At 48.0% G+C, this 19,703-nt stretch overlaps 1 protein-coding gene across 1 annotated transcript in view; it reads left to right on the forward strand.

Moving 5' to 3' along the window:
• UBE2O (ubiquitin conjugating enzyme E2 O) overlaps positions 1 to 19,703 on the forward strand; it is a 98,024-nt gene that overhangs the window by 23,029 nt on the left and 55,292 nt on the right. The window contains exons 8-9 of the mRNA XM_073563172.1: positions 3,133 to 3,283; positions 4,511 to 4,962. Of these exons, the coding sequence (XP_073419273.1) occupies positions 3,133 to 3,283; positions 4,511 to 4,962 (603 nt within the window). The remainder of the gene's footprint in view (positions 1 to 3,132; positions 3,284 to 4,510; positions 4,963 to 19,703) is intronic.

The raw sequence follows: 19,703 nt of genomic DNA on the forward strand, positions 1-19,703 counted from the left end.
CAGATATGTTGCTACTGAGATCTGCCCTGTGGTACGGAGATCCCCTCCGTTTGGACCTGGTAGCCTTTGACGTTTAACTGCTAATAGACCACAGATGTTATTGACTATGAAATAAGCAGCTGAAACATGTCTTAGACTCACATGAAAGAGACTTGAAAGCATAGCTGCAGCCCGCTGGAGGTAATAAATGCCGTTACCACATCTAGAGTGGTGATTATACAGGAGCTAGGCAGACACTGCAAAGGACCCTGAGGAACGTGAGAGAGGACGCTCCTGACTCATCTGCCAATGGGACAGTAGAGCCGGACCAGTATAGTCGCTCGACCTCGGGTACGGTTGAAATACACGCCATCTTTCCGGTAATGACTAACCATGTCTGGTAGCGGACTATCCAAATGCTCGATAAGAATAGAATGCAGCTGCAATAGGATGCGAGGAACTTGAATACGAGGGCGTGTGACTCACCAGAATACGGTACTGAACACCAGTACCATTGGAGCAGTCAATCTCGGACACGTCTCCACAGTAATACGGCTATTTCAACCACTATACCTGGTAGGTATTGCGTCTGAAGCCTGGATAGTGGATATAGTATAGCTGCCAACGGCTCTAAGTTACCTGTGAACAAATCAGCGTGGAGAGAACCCAGAGAAGGATATGGGAGACAGCCGCTCTGTTGCGGTGCGGTCTAGGCCTAGATACCTGACGACATTAGGCAGATTAACGGCTTCTGTGTTGTGGCCTGGGATAGAATAATGGCTTCACGTGTGGTAAGCCGTACCACGCAGTCTGTATTAAAGCATATTCTGACCAGTCAATTCTTTTGACAGTAGAACAGTAGGCCTGGAATCAGAGGGAGACTAAACTCTACTCTCTGTTGTGCGACAGGGTTCCAACTACTGGATCTGCGAGTTTTGGTCAGCTTCTTTATCTACTGAGCCACCGCAGAAAATTGCCGTGTCACACAGTTTTGACTTCTTATCCAGCTGGAAATCCGTCCCAAACACTGCAGAAGTGAAGGGACAGAAACAGCTCATCATTCTGCTTAGAGCAGTGTGACGCCAGCGCCCGGATTGCTTGCGAGCAGGAGATATGGAAGCATTTGCTGTGCTGAGGCTCCCGAATCATGTGTGAAGCAATGGTCGAGTCCTGCTCCGCCGAGAATCAAGGTACGGATCTGCGATAGCAGAAACCACAACAGCGGTGAGACAAAGTCAGATCTCCGAGGCAAGACGTGCGAGTGAAAACTTCTACCAGGCAGACGCCATATGGCAAGTTTGAACATGTCCAATGTACGTGGGCGGACGTAGAGTGGATCGTGACACAGAAGACAGCCTCAAGGGGTAACTAATACACCATCGACTGCATGGCTCTTGTGTGCTATGATACTGGATGTACTATTCCACTAGAGACTGAGCGGCAGAAGATTACCATTACGCGAGTGAATTTTGTGCATGACCCCGGACCTGCGAACGCAGGCTGGTCTCCCATCCAGGTCTCAGCCCAGGCTCAAGCTGCTTATCGGTCGCATCTGACGAATGCGGTCACGCTCATCCTAGAATGGCCGGTGGCACTGGGTTATGATTGCCTAGGGCTGCACGGCTCTAGAGAACTACCGGCTGTAGATCACCATTACCCCAGTGACTACACGACGCCCAGGAACAATTACGTTAGCGACTGTACGGCTCTGGAGCACTGTTACGTCGGTGAACGCACGTTTCCAGAGCACCATTACGCTAGTGACTGCCCGGCTATATTACTATTAATGATAGTACGGCTAGGGGTACTTATTACACTAATGGCTGCACTGTTTACATGAGAGACTGCATCACTATAGCACAATTCCCATCAGTTTCCATAGGAAAGATGGATTCAATGTGCCATCACTGGCCTGCGGATAGAGAGGCCCAGCTTAATTTTACTATAAGTGGAATATGCTCCGCACTGTACCTGTTTAGGCCGAGCGGAGATGGGCAGGAAAGGCTGTACCTGCCCGGTGAAGGAACTAACCGTGTCTCACGCTGGAAGACAACGATCGCCTCTTTTGCCGGAAGGTTGGGGGACTGAGAAAATGGATGCAGCCTGAGAGGAGCAGTGCAGAAAAGCGTGCGCTTTTCACTGAGGGGCCGAGGAAGGGAGAATAGGCGGAATCAACTGCACTGTTATAAGGCCGAAGATGGCGCAGCCTAAAGACAGAAGGCAGGCTAGTGGGAGTGGGCGGGGCCATGCGCCGCCTTAGGGGCGCAGAACATAGAGGGAGAGAGCGGTGGGTGGGCCCGAAACGGGCGGGAAAAAAGCCTGCCCAAGGATGAAGGCGGGGGGCGTGGCCGCGACGCCGAACAAGGCCCAAATTGAAGCCCGTGCCTGGAGTAACTGCGGAGGAGGAGCTAACTTTTTTTTTTCTGCATAGTGTCAGCCTCCTAGTGGCAGCAGCATACACCCATGGTTCCTGTGTCCCCCAATAAGGCGATAGAGAAATGTATTTTATTGAAAAAGGTCAGAATAAAGTATACAAAAAAACATACACAGACCATTAAAATATGCAGAGGTGTAAGAGGAATAATTTAAAGGGAACCTGTCACCAGGGAAAAAAGCTATTCACCTGCAGATATGTGGTTAATCTGCAGGATGATAGGGTTACTAACCAGCCCAGCCCTGGCACTTGTCTGAACGCTGCAGGGAGAAAATGAACTTGCATATTAACCCCATTTCTGCATGTTAATAGCGTTCTTTCTGCTGACAAGTTTTATACATAATATAACCCACAATAGGAAAAATATATTTACGGGTTATGTTATGTATACAACTTGTCATTAATTATTCCTTCCACAGCAATAAGTCTATATATGGAAAATTGATTGGCTTTGCACACTTTCCTTGCAGCGTCACCATAGTAAAATTGTGATACGTGTGACCCTTTGAAATTACTTTGTGCCCTGTGGGTTTTTTTTTGCTATGTGTGTGTATGTATGTGTGTGTGTGTGTGTGTATATATATATATATATATATATATATATATATATATATATATATATATATATATCTATCTATCTCCATATTCTTGCTTATCTCTTTACATGTTGATTGTGAGAGTTTACGCTGTTTTATGATTTCTCTGATTTCCTCTGTTAGGGTGAAGAGACTTGGCTCATTTGACCACACGCAGCGGCAGCTGGGAGAGCGGTGTCTGTACATCTTCCCAACTATGGTAGAACCCACTAAAATCTTATGTGAAAGCCTGGAGAAGAATTGCCTGCTTGGAGAGATGACTAGCTCTCGGAAGGTATGCAGTGAAGTCGGAAAGAGAAAAGGGTTGTCCAAATGTAAACGTGTAGTGCACTGGTCAAGGCACATATGCAGAACCTACTGCATGAGTAGCCTAATAGTCAACCACTAGTCACATGTACCTTTTTAATATCTGTACCTGGAGAGTACAGCTTACGCTTAGCCTATCTGAATAATATACTCCGGATCATTTCTTTGGTTATAAGTTGGTATACATGCAGTGTGTAAGAGCACATTCACACTGTGGCCGTTTCACGGATAAAACCCAAGAAAAAAATGAAATGCGCATAAACCTTTGTAGTAAGTACTTGAGTGAATAGTACATGTAAATAACAGAGTACTTGGTTACCACTATTTTGATCAAAAAAGCATAAAAGCAATCCCATTGCGATAAGGTGTATCCAATCAGGACGGTCCTATCCTGTCTCCAGAAATAAAATATTACCTTGTGTCCGCTGATGTCAATGTGACTAAGAGCAGGACAGGCACCCAACTATTCAGACACCCGTACACGGGAAGCTATATAGATGAAATGCTTAGCTCAGAAAGGGGGCTATGCCCCCTGTTTGTACAAAGTGCAACAAACTACAGCAAAACCAAAGAAATGAGCTGGAGCATAAGTTGGTATACGTGCAATGTGTGTGCACATGTTCACACTATGGCCATTTTACAGACAAAACCAAAGAAGTGGTAAAGCATGTAAGGGTCGCTACCCCAGTGTACTCAGTGTGATGTCATAAGACTGAAGAACTCAAAAGGTAAAAACCTTGCAGTGTAACCTGCCTATAGACCATATCCATTGGTTGCCAGGTCATCCATTTTGGATGCTACAAATTTCTTGGATACCTAAATGGGGGAATAAAGAAGACCAAGTGTGTGCTCCTGACACTTAAGAAATACTCTTGTGGAAGATTAGTCGGTTCCCACCCTGGGTATAGGCGCGGTGTGATTTGGTCAGTCTGCAGTTCTGTCCACTTGCAGCTTGGCTTCTTTGTATTAAACGAAGTTTATGGAACACTACTAAAGCATTGGGATTTCTTTAAATTATTTAATATCTGGCAAATCTTACAATGTTTTCTCTTCCTGTACCTAGCATTGAAACAAGTGTAAAGGATAAGAGCATTTATTCTAGGATGCACATAGGCTGTGGTGTGGAGTTATTGTTTCATCTGTTGTGCTTTATCATAAATGTTATGATACATTTCTTCTTTCATCTTGTTTTCAGCAAGTAGAAAAGTTGCGGGAGAAGCAAATTGTGAAGATTATCTCATGCACACAAGAGCCTAGCAACCCAATAGAGCTACTGAAGAGAAACGCTTTTAATGCGGAGACGGTTGAGAAAGGCGGCCTGCAAGGTGATGATGACCATGCTAAGGAAATGAGGACAGTGCAAAGTTTTGACGAATGTTCTGCGCAGGATCAATTGATCGGGAATGTCCGGGAGATGTTTCAGGACTTGCCGCTCCGGCCTGGTGAGCAGGATGCAGATGATGAGGCCGCAGAAGACACTGATGACACCAGTTCTGTAACGTCATCAGCAAGTTCTACAACCTCCTCAAAAAGTGGCAGTGGGCCTGGGCGTAAGAAGAGTATCCCTCTGTCCATACGAAATTTGAAGAGGAAGCACAAAAAGAAAAAGAAGAGCAAGGTGTACAGAGAGTTTAAAACAGGGGACAGGTTTGTACATGGGGAGACCCCATTTGTTATAATCCAAACCGCATGAAAGATACTTGCCATATGCAATGCTTTCTTCATTATTTTTATTATTTATAAGAATAGTAAGTGTGAAACTTCTACCGATTAGCTGCTACTATGGGAGGTGTTACACAGGCAAAAAGTTAGGCTCTGCTCTTCGCATATTTAGTTATGTTGAATACCTAGTGTGTTCAGAGATTCACCAACTGGGTATAGACCTACATACGTTTAGTCTCCTGTGGCCAATTTCCTATATTCATTGGCGTTGTGATCAGCTACACTCATTTCAGGAGCTCATGTCAAGCGAGTGACACATTTAAGGTTTTTCTTTCTAGTAAGTAATATTTTCCACTCTTAACCCCTTAGCGACAGAGCCAGTTTGCAGCTTAATGACCAGGCCAATTTTTACAATTCTGACCACTGTCCCTTTATGAGGTTATAACTCTGGAACGCTTTAATGGATCCTGCTGATTCTGAGATTGTTTTTTCGTGACATATTGTACTTCATGTTAGTGGTAAAATTTCTTCGATAAGTCTTGTGTTTATTTATGAAAAAAACACAAATATGGCAAAAAAATTTAAAATTTTGCAATTTTAAAACTTTAAATTTTTATGCCCTTAAATCAGAGAGATGTGTCACATAAATTTCTTAATAAATAACATTTCCCACATGTCTACTTTACATCAGCACAATTTTGGATGCAAAATTTTTTTTTGTTAGGAAGTTATAAGGGTTAAAATTTGACCAGCGATTTCTCATTTTTACAACAAAATTTACAAAGCCATTTTTTTTAGGGACCACATCATATTTAAAGTCATTTTGAGGGGTGTACATGACAGAAAATACCCAAAAGTGGCACCATTCTAAAAACTAGACCCCTCAAGGTGCTCAAAACCACATTCAAGAAGTTTATTAACCCTTTAAGTGCTTCACAGGACCGAAAGCAATGTGGATGGAAAAAATTAACATTTAACTTTTTTTTGGAAAAAAATTACTTCAGAACCAATTTTTTTTATTTTCACAAGTGTTAAAAGAGAAAATCAACCACAAAATTTGTTGTACAATTTCTCCTGAATACGCCGATACCCCATATGTGGGGGTAAACCCCTTTTTCAGCACACGGCAGAGCTCGCAAGGGATGGAGCACCGTTTGACTTTTTCAACGCAGAATTGGCTGGAATTAAGATCGGATGCCATGTTGCGTTCGGAGAGCCCTTAATGTGCCTAAACAGTGGAAAACTCCAACAAGTGACCCCATTTTGGAAACTAGACCCATTAAGGAACTTATCTAGATGTGTGGTGAGCACTTTCAACCTTCAAGTGCTTCACAGAAGTTTATAACGTAGAGCCGTGAAAATAAGAAGATCATTTTTGTGGAAAAAAAATGGATTTCTTATTTTCACGGCTCTACGTTATAAACTTCTGTGAAGCACTTGAAGGTTCAAAGTGCTCACCACACATCTAGATAAGTTCCTTCATGGGTCTAGTTTCCAAAATGGAGTCACTTGTTGGGGGTTTCCACTGTTTAGGCCCATCAGGGGCTCTGCAAACGCAACATGATGCCCGCAGACCATTCCATCAAAGTCTGCATTCCAAAATGGCACTCCTTCCCTTCCAAGCTCTCCCATGCACCCAAACAGTGGTTCCTCCCCACATATGGGGTATCAGCGTACTCAGGACAAATCGCATAATAACTGTGGGGGTATGATTTCTCCTGTTACCCTTGTAAAAATAAAAATTTGGGGGTGAAAAGATCATTTTTGTGGAAAAAAAAATGGATTTTTCACCCCCAAATTTTTATTTTTACAAGGGTAACAGGAGAAATCATACCCCCACAGTTGTTATGCGATTTGTCCTGAGTACGCTGATACCCCATATGTGGGGAGGAACCACTGTTTGGGTGCATGGGAGAGCTTGGAAGGGAAGGAGTGCCATTTTGGAATGCAGACTTTGATGGAATGGTCTGCGGGCATCATGTTGCGTTTGCAGAGCCCCTGATGGGCCTAAACAGTGGAAACCCCCAACAAGTGACTCCATTTTGGAAACTAGACCCATGAAGGAACTTATCTAGATGTGTGGTGAGCACTTTGAACCTTCAAGTGCTTCACAGAAGTTTATAACGTAGAGCCGTGAAAATAAGAAATCCATTTTTTTTCCACAAAAATGATCTTTTCACCCCCAAATTTTTATTTTTACAAGGGTAACAGGAGAAATCATACCCCCACAGTTATTATGCGATTTGTCCTGAGTACGCTGATACCCCATATGTGGGGAGGAACCACTGTTTGGGCGCATGGGAGAGCTCGGAAGGGAAGGAGTGCCATTTTGGAATGCAGACTTTGATGGAATGGTCTGCGGGCATCATGTTGCGTTTGCAGAGCCCCTGATGGGCCTAAACAGTGGAAACTCCCAACAAGTGACTCCATTTTGGAAACTAGACCCATGAAGGAACTTATCTAGATGTGTGGTGAGCACTTTGAACCTTCAAGTGCTTCACAGAAGTTTATAAACGCAGAGCCGTGAAAATAAGAAATCCATTTTTTTTCCACAAAAATGATCTTTTCGCGCCCAAATTTTTATTTTTACAAGGGTAACAGGAGAAATCATACCCCCACAGTTATTATGCAATTTGTCCTGAGTACAATGATACCCCATATGTGGGGGGGAACCACTGTTTGGGCGCATGGGAGAGCTCGGAAGGGAAGGAGTGCCATTTTGGAATGCAGACTTTGATGGAATGGTCTGCGGGCATCATGTTGCGTTTGCAGAGCCCCTGATGGGCCTAAACAGTGGAAACCCCCCACAAGTGACCCCATTTTGGAAATTAGACCCCCTAAGGAACTTATCTAGATGTGTGGTGAGCACTTTGAACCCCCAAGCGCGTCACAGAAGTTTATAAACGCAGAGCCGTGAAAATAAAGTCTTTTTTATTTCCACAAAAGTGATTTTTTAGACCCCAATTTTTAGACCCCCAAAGTGGGTAAATAGTGGAAACCCCTCAATTCTTGCTCCAACCCTAACCCCAACACACCCCTAACCCTAATCCCAACCCTAATCCCTAATCCTAACCCTAATCCTAGTTCGCCCTAACCCTAGCCCAACCCTAACCCTTAACCCTAGCCCAACCCTAACCCTTAACCCTAGCCCAACCCTAACCCTAGCCCAACCCTAACCCTTAACCCTAGCCCAACCCTAACCCTAGCCTAGCCCTAACCTTAGCCTAACCCTAGCCTAACCCTAGCCTAACCCTAACCCTAGCCTAACCCTAACCCTAGCCTAACCCTAGCCCTAGCCTAACCCTAACCCTAGCCTAACCCTAACCCTAGCCTAACCCTAACCCTAGCCTAACCCTAGCCTAACCCTAACCCTAGCCTAACCCTAACCCTAACCCTTATGGAAAACTGAAAAAAAAAATATTTTTTTTATTTCATTATGTGTGCCAGAATAAGGGGGTGATAAAAGGGGGGGTTATGTACTATTTCCAGGACGTCCACCTGACAGCTCTATGGAGGACGTCCTCCTCCTCCTTACAGGGACAGGAAAGCACACGAGAGGTTAAAAGGCCATGTCCCACCCCCTTTCCCTCAGTGTTTTTCCTGTCCCTGCACGGAGGGACACGCGAGAGCTTACCGGAGGGACCCAGGGGATCGTGCGGCCGGTCCAATCCTTCCCCTGTCAAGAGGTCCCGGGGCCGAAACTTCCCGGTGGGGAGTCCCTCGGCTCCAAAGGCCAGGAGCAGGACGACGCTCCTGGAGGGAGCCGTTCCTCCCGGTGGGGGGGCTCTCGGCTCCAGGATGGGTCGGCTCCCCGCAGGCGGCTGGCCATGCGGGCACCGACAGAAGTGGGGCGGCGGGCCGAGTACCCGCAGGAAGACGCTGACGCTGGGCAGTGGAGGCCGGAGGGCTCGCGCCGAGCGCGGTCGCGCGCAGATGCCCGGCAGGAAGTGGAGGCGCGGCTTACCAGCGTCACATCCGGTGACGTCAGACGCCGGTTTCAAATCCAGGGCGCGCGCGCTCCTGGACCAAAGCGTTCTTCAGAGTTGTCACAGGTGGTTCCAGCTGTGTGACTGCATCGGACGCCAGGGGATGGAAGGCAACACTGCATCTGGTGGAGGGGTAAGTGCGCATAGCGCAGACCACCCTCCCCACCCGTCCCCACAGCCCAGATCTGATGAGGTGCCCCTTATATTATCAGGAAAAGGGAACCCCGGCTGAGTCCCCCTTGGGGAAGGACCCGGCGAAAGCCACCGCCAAATCAGTCAGATGTCCGGTGTGCAGAGTAAAGCTGCCAGACACCTATAGCAAGACCCTATGCGGTCCCTGTACCTCCAGGGTCATAGGCGAGGAACAGCCATCTCTGCTTTCCGAAATGAGGTCGCTGATAAGGGAAGAGATTCAGGCCTCTACGTCCCGGCGTCGATCCCCCAGCCCTGGGCCAAGTCGCAAGCGTCCGAGGTGGGAACCAGTCCCAGTATCAGAGGCGAGCCCTAGCGAGGAATCCGATTTCCGGAACTCGGATCAGGAGGAAGAAGGCGAGATCCTGGGGGATAGTCAGGAACAGAACAGAAAGTACCTGTTCAGACTGGAGGATACGGACGAGCTGGTACACGCGGTCAGAAATACCATGCAGATGGAAGAAGTCCCTAAGCCACAGTCCAGACAGGACTTAATGTTTGGAGGACTGGTGTCCCGTAAACAGGTGGTGTTCCCTGTGAGCGAGCACATCAAAGCAATGATCCAGGAGGAGTGGAAAGAAGCAGAGCGTCGGTTGACACTCTCCCGAAACTTTAAAAATAGACTGCCCTTCGATCCCGAGGAAACTCGGGCGTGGGAAGAGGTCCCTAAGATCGACGTCCCGGTTGCCAAGGTTACGAAGAAATCGGCTATCCCAGCCGAGGACTCATCCGGTCTTCGAGACCCAATGGATAGAAAGGCGGACGTCTTGTTAAAAAGAGCATGGGAGACGTCGGCGGCCCTGATTAGAGCCAACATAGCAGCCACCTCGGTGGCCAGGTCTATGTTCCTGTGGTTGGGGCAGTTGGAGGAAAACCTAACCAACAAGACCCCGAGGTCAGAGATACTAGCATCTCTTCCTCTTTTGAAATCAGCCACGGCGTTCCTGTCGGATACGTCGGCGGAATCAGTTAGGTTTGCGGCCAGAAACAGCTCCCTCTCTAATGCGGCCCGGAGAGCAGTCTGGCTTAGATCCTGGTCGGGGGATAACCCTTCTAAGGCCAAGTTATGTGCCATCCCTTTCTCGGGTCTGAGGGTGTTTGGTCCAGCCCTGGATAATATCCTTGAGCTGGTGTCTGATAAGAATAAGGGATTCCCGGAAGAAAAGCCCAGGCGGTCCCAGTCCTTTCGGAGAGGCTCCTTCTTCAGAGGACAGTCAGAGTTTAGGGGCCGGGCGAGGTCTAATAGAAGCTCCTACAGAGGCTCCTTCAGCCAAAGTGGGAAGAACAGAGATCCCCCATTTGCATCGACATCGAGGTCGAGGAGACAATGACGCCATAGGCATTGGGGGGAGACTTCGCCACTTTGCAGCAAACTGGTCGCGAGTCACCAACAATCAGTGGGTCCTCAGAACCATCAGAGAAGGTTACAGGATAGAGCTCTATTCTCCTCCCCCCGACAGATATATTGCCCCCACTGCCGTCCAGGAGGACTCCGCAATGTGGTCGGATCTTCAGGACATGTTAGACTCAGGGGTCATAATACCAGTTTCACCATCAGAAAGAGGGAAAGGTCACTACTCTTCCCTGTTTGCAATTACAAAGAAATCCGGCGAGGCCCGCACCATCATAAACCTGAAGCCACTAAATGCTTGGGTCAGATACAGGAGGTTCCGGATGGAGTCAATCCGATCCGCAATTCCTCTGATAGACAGGGACGCAGTTATGTGCACCCTAGACCTAAAAAAGGCATATTATCAGGTTCCTATTCATCCCTCATCCCAAAGCCTACTAAGGTTCGCGATCAGTTCACCAGCCCGGACCTGCCATTTCCAGTTCCAGGGTCATCCATTCGGGCTGGCCTCAGCCCCCAGGATCTTTACAAAGCTGGTGGTAGAGGTGGTGGCCTACCTGAGAGATCAGGGTATTGTGATTGTGCCGTACCTGGACGACTTCTTACTGGTGGCAAGATCCAAAGAAGCGCTCATCCGAGACAGGATCCGAACAACTACTGTGTTGGAGATCCTGGGCTGGGTGATCAACTGGGAGAAGTCGGACCTCATTCCAAACACCAGAAAGGTATTCCTGGGAGTCCTCCTAGACTCAGCCGACAGAATATCCTGGCTACCGGAGCAGAAGCAGAAGTCCATTCAGGCCAGAACCAGAGATCTGTTGAAGCGTCAATTCTCCATAAGGGAAGCAATGGAGGTCCTGGGCCTCATGACGGCCTGCATCCAGTGTGTCAGTTGGGCCCAATTCCACTCGCGGTTGTTACAAAGAGAAATTCTCGCGAGGTGGGACAGGATCCTGAGAGGGACATCCTGAAGGCAAAAGGATTGTCGGAGCAGGTCATATCCACCCTACAGGCCAGCAGGAAGCCGGTGACGTCGGCAATCTATCGGAAGATATGGAAGAGATTCTGTCTGGAGGGTGGCAGGTCCGAGCTCGTGGCAGGTACCCCGGATCTCCCTAACATACTAGGGTTCCTGCAGGCAGGTTTTAATAAAGGCCTCAAGCCCAGCACTCTAAAAGTCCAGGTTTCAGCTTTGAGCGCCTTCTTTGATTATCAGTTAGCTACACATCCCTGGGTGATAAGGTTTATAAAAGCCACACAGCGCCTGCGTCCCACGATTAGGCAGCTCACCCCGCCATGGGACCTGGGCCTGGTACTTCGGTTCCTCTGCTCGGACACTTTCGCCCTTAGTGAGAAGATACCCATCCCTGCTCTCACTCGTAAAACGGCCTTTCTAGTAGCCATTACCACGGCCAAAAGAATAGGGGAGATCCAGGCCCTATCCACTAAGGATCCATACCTCCAGATAAGAGAGGATAGTATAATCCTAAGGTTAGACCCGGCATTTACCCCGAAGGTAGCCTCTACAAGAAATCTGAACCAGGAGGTAGTGTTACCCTCTTTCTGTGATAATCCCCGAAATGAAAAGGAGCGGCGGCTCCACTCGCTAGACGTGAGGCGCGCAGTTATAGAATACCTAGAGGCCACCAATAGTTGGCGTATCGACCCGAACCTGTTCGTTCTCTTTGGTGGTAGGAATAAAGGGAAGAAGGCCTCTAAGGCGTCCATAGCGCGTTGGATTACCTCAGTAATCTCGGACGCCTACCAGGCTGAGGGCGCCAGCCCGCCTGATTCCTTAAAAGCCCACTCTACAAGGGCGGTATCGGCCTCATGGGCCGAGCGGGCGGGGGCGTCAGTTGATCAAATTTGTCGAGCGGCAACCTGGGCTAGTCTTAATACATTCTGCAAACACTACAAACTAGATGTGTTAGCTGGCCAACAAACCGCATTCGGGAGAAAAGTTCTCCAAGCTGTAATCCCACCCTGAGGAGGTGCTTTGGTACTCTCCATAGTGCTGTCAGGTGGACGTCCTGGAAAATAGGTATTAGACCTACCGGTAATGATGTTTCCAGGAGTCCATCCTGACAGCACGGGTAGTTCCCTCCCTGTTATGTTATACTATGTTGTATTATGTTATGTCATATGCTGTAATATGACTGTTTCATTAAACCGTTACTAGCATCATCCACCTTGTGGTACTTGTCAAATCACTGAGGGAAAGGGGGTGGGACATGGCCTTTTAACCTCTCGTGTGCTTTCCTGTCCCTGTAAGGAGGAGGAGGACGTCCTCCATAGTGCTGTCAGGATGGACTCCTGGAAACATCATTACCGGTAGGTCTAATACCTATTTTTTATTATTTTGATCACTATGATCGTTTATCATAGTGATCAAAATAATGAATGGAATCTGCCAGCCGGAGCCAGCAGATTCCCGGCGGGCGCACTGCGCATGCGCCCGCCATTTTCAAGATGGCGGCGCCCATCGGATGACGCCGGCGGGCGCGGGACCACCGGGAGGGGACGGAGGACAAGGGAGAGGTACCGGGAGGGGACCGGGGGGATCGGGGACCCTATTTCTCTATCCTCTGATGTGCGATCACATCAGAGGAAAGAGAAATTAAATGTAAAATCGCGGCTTTTTTTTTTTTTTTTTGCGGTCGCCGTTATAGGGTTAATAACGGCGATCGCAAAAGCGGGGGTCGGTAAAAACCGACCGATTCATGTTCTCTGGGGTCTCGGCTACCCCTGGCAGCCGAGACCCCGGAGAAAATCCGACACTGGGGGGCGCTATTCACTTAAATCACAGCGCCGTGAATTAACGGCGCTGTGGTTTAAGTACCCTTAATTACCGCCGTTAAAAGGCGTATCGGCGGTCGTTAAGGGGTTAAAGGAGGTATTGTGGTTTTTTTTGTTGTTGTTTTTTCTGGCAGAATGTCCACCACCATCTAGTATCAGAATGGTCTTTGTGAGGCAGACCTGTAGTGAGATCACTAAAACCCCTTGGGCGTGGGGACATCTTTTGGTCTCCGCACCCGGATAAAAAAGATTTTTAAAAAATGCAATTAAAACCAACCTGTACGAAAAAAATAAGCCTTCTCATCGGGAAAACAAAAACAACATAAAACTATAGAAGTCTGTAGTTATACTGACCTGGTAAGTCAAGTTGCCAGGTCATTTGCCACCACACACTATAAAAGCATAACACTAAATTGCGAGGTTATTTCTTTCCTTTTTTTTTTCCTTACACTGCAGTTGTAATTTTTTTTCTGGGTTTCTTCTAGCACATTGTATATTTAAAATAGTGACACCCCAGTGTCAAAAAAGGAAAAAAAAACAGCCCTCTTATGGCTATGTCAAGAGAAAAATAAAGTTATGACTTTTGAAAGAAGAGAAAGAAGAAGAAGAAAAAAAAAAAGGCTCAAAATCAAAAATTGGCTGCACTGGGAAGGAGTTAAAACGGACTCAAAACTTGACATTTTGTTACCATCTATACTGAACCATGTTGTGAAAGCAACATGATGAACTGATGTCCAGCATGATGCCTGACCATGATGCCTCGCAAGATCATGGCTGTCATTTAAGGACAAATGAATTCCATAATATACACTGCTCAAAAAAAATAAAGGGAACACTCAAATAACACATCCTAGATCTGAATTGATGAAATATTCTCATTGAATACTTTGTTCTGTACAAAGTTGAATGTGCTGACAACAAAATCACATAAAAATAATCAATGGAAATCAAACTTATTAACCAATGGAAGCCTGGATTTTGAGTCACACACAAAATTAAAGTGGAATGTAATGTCCTTAAAACAAGTCAAAATGAGGCTCAGTATTGTTTGGCCTCCAAGTGCCTGTATGACCTCCCTACTGTACAACGCCGGGGCACGCTCCTAATGAGGCGGCGAATTGTCTCCTGAGGCATCTCCTCCCAGACCTGGACTAAAGCATCCGCCAACTTTTGGACAGTCTGTGGTGCAACTGGACATTGGTGGATGGAGCGAGACATGATGTCCCAGATGTGCTCAATCGGATTCAGGTCTGGGGAACGGGCTGGCCAGTCCATAGCTTCAATGCCTTCATCTTGCAGAAACTGCTGACACTCCAGCCACATGAGGTCTGGCATTGTCCTGCATTAGGAGGAACCAGGGCCAACCGTACCAGCATATGGTCTCACAAGGGGTCTGAGGATCTCATCTCGGTACCTAATGGCAGTCAGGCTACCTCTGGCGAGCACATGGAGGGATGTGCGGCCCTCCAAAGAAATGCCACCCCACACTATTACTGACCCACTGCCAAACCGGTCATGCAGAAGGATGTTGCAGGCAGCAGATTGTTCTCCACGGCGTATCCAGGCTCTGTCACGTCTGTCACATGTGCTCAGTGTGAACCTGCTTTCATCTGTGGAGCACAGGGCACCAGTGGTGAATTTGCCAATCCTGGTGTTCTGTGGCAAATGCCAAGCGTCCTGCATGGTGTTGAGCTGTGAGCACAACCCCAATCTGTGGACGTCGGACCCTCAGACCATCCTCATGGAGTCGGTTTCTAACAGTTTGTGCGGACACATGCACATTGTGGCCTGCTGGAGGTCATTTTGCAAGGCTCTGTCAGTACTCCTCCTATTCCTCCTTGCATAAAGGTGGAGATAGCAGTCCTGCTGCTGGGTTGTTGCCCTCCTACGGCCCCCTTCACGTCTCCTGGTGTACTGGCCTGTCTCCTGGTAGCGCCTCTGGACACTACACTGACAGACACAGCAAACCTTGTTGCCACAGCTCGTATTGATGTGCCATCCTGGATGAGCTCCACTACCTGAGCCACTTGTGTGGGTTGTAGTGTCTCATGCTACCACGAGTGTGAAAGCACAACCAAGATACAAAAGTGACCAAAACATCAGCCAGAAAGCATTGGTACTGAGATGTGGTCCCCACCTGCAGAACCACTCTTTTATTGAGGGTGTCTTGATAATTGCCAATAATTTCCATCTGTTGTCTATTCCATTTGCACAACAGCAAGTGAAATTGATTATCAATCAGTGTTGCTTCCTAAGTGGACAGTTTGAGTTCACGAAGGTTTGATTTACTTGGAGTTATATTCTGTTGTGTAAGTGTTCCCTTTATTTTTTTGATCAGTGTATAATGTTGTTGAGGTGGATTTTAAAACCTTTTGTTCTGGACATCTCTTTTTAACACCTCACTTTTACCCAGTGTTCTTCTCTTCCGCATTGAAAGACCTTACTGACATGGCATGTGGCAGCCACTCGCCAGGTCTCGTGCGCAGTTGCCCAGTATCATTCACCTGTCCTATCAGAACAAAATGACTATACAATACTTGGCAAGTATCCAACTGATGTTACTAGCCTAATGTAGCACCAGTCTGTTGCCTACTAATGTGGAACTGAGAGGTGCTGGATAACCCCATAAAGGAATGCCCTTTTTGGGGGCCTTTTGGACCTACAACATTGTTCTTCACTTGACAGTTGTATGTGGCCTTATTTTGTTTTGTTATAATAATAATAAATTTTATTTCTATAGCGCCGACATATTCCGCAGCACTTTACATTTCAGAGGGGATTTGTACAGACAATAGACATTACAGCATAACAATAATCACATAGATATATAGATATACAAATACCAAGGGGAATGAGGGCCCTGCTCGCAAGCTTAGAGTCTGAGGAAAGAGGTAGACACGAAAGGTGGGTGGTAACAATTGCCCTGATTGTTCGGACCAGCCATAATGTTAAGTGTGTAACAGTACAGACACAGGGCTAATGGATGCATAAAGCATGTGGGAACATGATGCGGGGAACCTGGTTATGGTAAAACTTTTGACTATGCCACCCAGGGATAGATTAGGTTAATGTGTTGAGGCGGTAGGCCAGTCTGAATAAATGCGTTTTCAGGGCACGCTTAAAATTGTGGGGCTTGGGGACTAATCGTATTGACCTGGGAAGTGCATTCCAAAGAATTGGTGCAGCACGTGTAAAGTCTTGGAGACGGGAGTGGGAGGTTCTGATTATTGAGGGTGCTAACCTCAGGTCATCTGCAGAACGGAGGGCGCGGGTAGGGTGGTATACTGAAACAAGGGAGGAGATGAAGGGTGGTGCTGAGCCATGGAGGACTTCGTGGGTGAGGGTAATACGTTTATACTGAATTCTGGAGTGGATGGGTAGCCAGTGTAATGACTGGCACAAGGTAGAGGCATCAATGTAACGATTGGTGAGGAATATGATCCTGGCTGCAGCATTCAAGACAGATTAGAGAAGGGAGAGTTTGGTAAGAGGGAGACCGATTAGAAGAGTTACTATAGTCGAGACAAGAATGAATAAGAGAAAGAGTAAGAGTTTTTGCAAAGTCAAAAGTAAGAAAAGGTCGAATTCTAGAAATGTTTTTGAGGTGCAGATGACAAGAGCGAGCCAGTGATCGAATGTGGGGGGCAAAGGAAATCTCGGAGTCAAGTGTGACCCCAAGACAGATTTTGTTTTTTGTTTTTTTTGTTTTGTTTTGTTTTTTTAGCTGCAGCCACTTGGTTCTTGGTAACAAACATGTAAAAAAAAGTTTCTGGGAATGGAAATAAAATTGCACTGATTACTTTTGCTGATATATAAACGTTTATTATAAGATCAATACCATACAAACAATATAATAACACCCAGTTATACATGGACTATAAAATATGGACACTCCACTAAGACTATAGATGACCTACAAGAGACAGAGTGCAAAGTCCAAAATTGTAGAAACATAAATAAGCTTTATTACACAAGTAATAGCAATGACTCGCATAATGAAAAGGAAATGGCGCACAGCGTCAAAAGATATCCATTGCACAAATCCACCGAAAAACAGCACTGTTTTCTTTATCGCCTTATTGGGGGACACAGATGACCATGGGTGTATGCTGCTGCTGCTAGGAGGCTGACACTATGCAAAACAAGAAACTTAGCTCCTCCCCGGCAGTATACACCCACCGACAGGCACCAAGCACCTCAGTTTGTGCTTAGTGTCTGTAGGAGGCGGACCGGGATCTCCCCAGATCCGCATTTAATCCTTTTCTTTTGAGGTTTTTGTTGTGTTTTTTTTAATGATTTCCCCTTTCTTTTTCAGATACAGCTCAGGAAACGGGATGTGAGTTCATCCTGCTTTTCCTATTAATGCGGCTGAGCGAGCAATGTGGTATCGCCTACATCGCAACTCTCAGGCCCGCAGGCAGGACCTTCCCCTATCACCCTCGGGTACTAGGGGCCATGGATGGACGGTCCTAGCCGATTCCCCTCCTCACCCCTCTCCCAGGACAGGGCTGAGAGGAAGACGGCGGTCGCCAGCGGTGACGTTTCCCTGACACGGGGATTGGAGCCATCTTCTGCACCATACGGCGGTGCGGGTACTGAGGATCACCTCTCCCAGCGACCTGCGTTCTATCGCGGGCCCCTGTGGTCAGCCTCTTCAGGGACATCAGGTATGTTTTTCTGAATGTTCCCTGCAGCCCTGCGCTCACATGCCAGTCTAGGACAACAGAGTACCTCTCCTCCTTTTGAATTTCCCGCCCCTTGAACCAGCACTCTTGACAGGCGCGCGTCCCTCTTGTCGCGGGGGGGGGCGCGCTTCCTCCGTCAGCGCTCCCTCCATCAGCGCTCCCCGTCCTCATCAGCTACAGGGAGGGAGCGCTTTCAAGCCCGGGCGCGCCGTCGCTAGTGAAAGTGAGGGAGCACTTTCATTTTCAAAAGTTCCTCCCTCTCCCTGCGCGCGCTTTCCCCGCGCGCTTTTTCAGCCTATCTCAGGGCTGCTTTCACTTCAGCCCTGTCACTGTCTTTGGCCGTCCCCCTCCCCTCTGGGGTCTCAGTCAATCGCGCCGTGCGGTGGCTTAGCCCCGCCCACCGCCAGCGTTTCTTCCTGGATTGCCGATCTTCTTCCTCCTTCTCTCCGGACCTCGCCTGGGGGACACATCGCTTCTGATCCTCGGTATGCTAGACGCTGACTATCCCTGGCACCTAACTTAGCTCCCCCCCCGCAGTTTCCTCAGGCTGTGTTTTTTCTGCCACTGAGACTTATGCACAACCCCGCAAGGGCCTTCTGCTCCAGACCCACCGCTACTCACTACGCCTGTGCGCGCTGTAAAAAGAAGTGGGCTTCGGGTCAGTCGTCTCCCCTCTGCCTCTCCTGCAGCCCTTCCACCATGTCGGCCCCTCAGGAGCACTCCGAACCCCGGGCGGAGACCACCCCATCCCCGGAGTGGGCCGTGGCGATGTCTCAGTCAGTTTCTGAGCTGACAAAGGTGTCTCAATCGCTGGTCCAGGTCTTAGAGCGGTTACCTCAGTTATCTGCTGTCACCTGTGCACCGACCGCCTCGCATGGTGAGTCGCCAACACCGGACCGTGGCCCTCAGACGGACAGACCAAGTTGGGGCTCTAGGAAGCGGGTCCTGTCTGGCTCTTCCTCCGGTTCGCAGGGTCCCTCTGCTTCTCTCAGGCTACGCTCCTCGTCCCCCTCATCGGCAGACGATCCGGGGTCAGACGAGGATTCACTATCTGGATCAGACTCAGAGGCGGACGACATAGCTAGTACTCGGGAGATGGTAGTCTCATATTGGCTATATACCAAACACTCAAGATTAAGGAGGATAAGGCCCCCCCTCAGGAATGCTCTGTTTCCCTTAAGAAGGCAAGGCCTCCATCTCGAACCTTCCCTAATAAGGATTTCGACACTTCCTTAGCCAACCACTGGCAACATCCTGAGAAACGTTTCTCAGGCCGCAAGTACTTAGATGTACTTTATCCCTTTGATGCGGAGCTAGTCACGAAATGGACCAAAGCTCCCGAGATAGATCCACCAGTTTCTCGTATTTCTTCTAAGACGGTCCTTTCCCTTCCGGACGGAGCTTCTCTCAAGGACCCATCAGACAGGCAAATAGAGTCGTTGGCTAAGTCTATCTTTTAGGCATCCGGTGCATCCCTATTCCCTATCTTCGCTTCCGCTTGGGTGGCGAAAGCCATTTCGGCTTGGGCAAAAATTCTGCACAGGGGCGTTTCAGCGGCAGCTCCTCAAGACGAGCTGGCAGATTTAGCAGACCAAATTAATCACGCAGGCAAGTACCTTCTGGCCGCCTCCTTGGACGCGGCAGGGTGCGTTGCTAGAGCTAACAGCAACATTGTGGCAATACGCCGCATTCTTTGGTTGAAGTCTTGGAATGCGG

The sequence above is a fragment of the Dendrobates tinctorius genome, unplaced genomic scaffold (genome assembly GCF_039654945.1).
Source record: "Dendrobates tinctorius isolate UK_male_01 unplaced genomic scaffold, ASM3965494v1 ptg000383l, whole genome shotgun sequence".
NCBI classification, from domain to species: domain Eukaryota; kingdom Metazoa; phylum Chordata; class Amphibia; order Anura; family Dendrobatidae; genus Dendrobates; species Dendrobates tinctorius.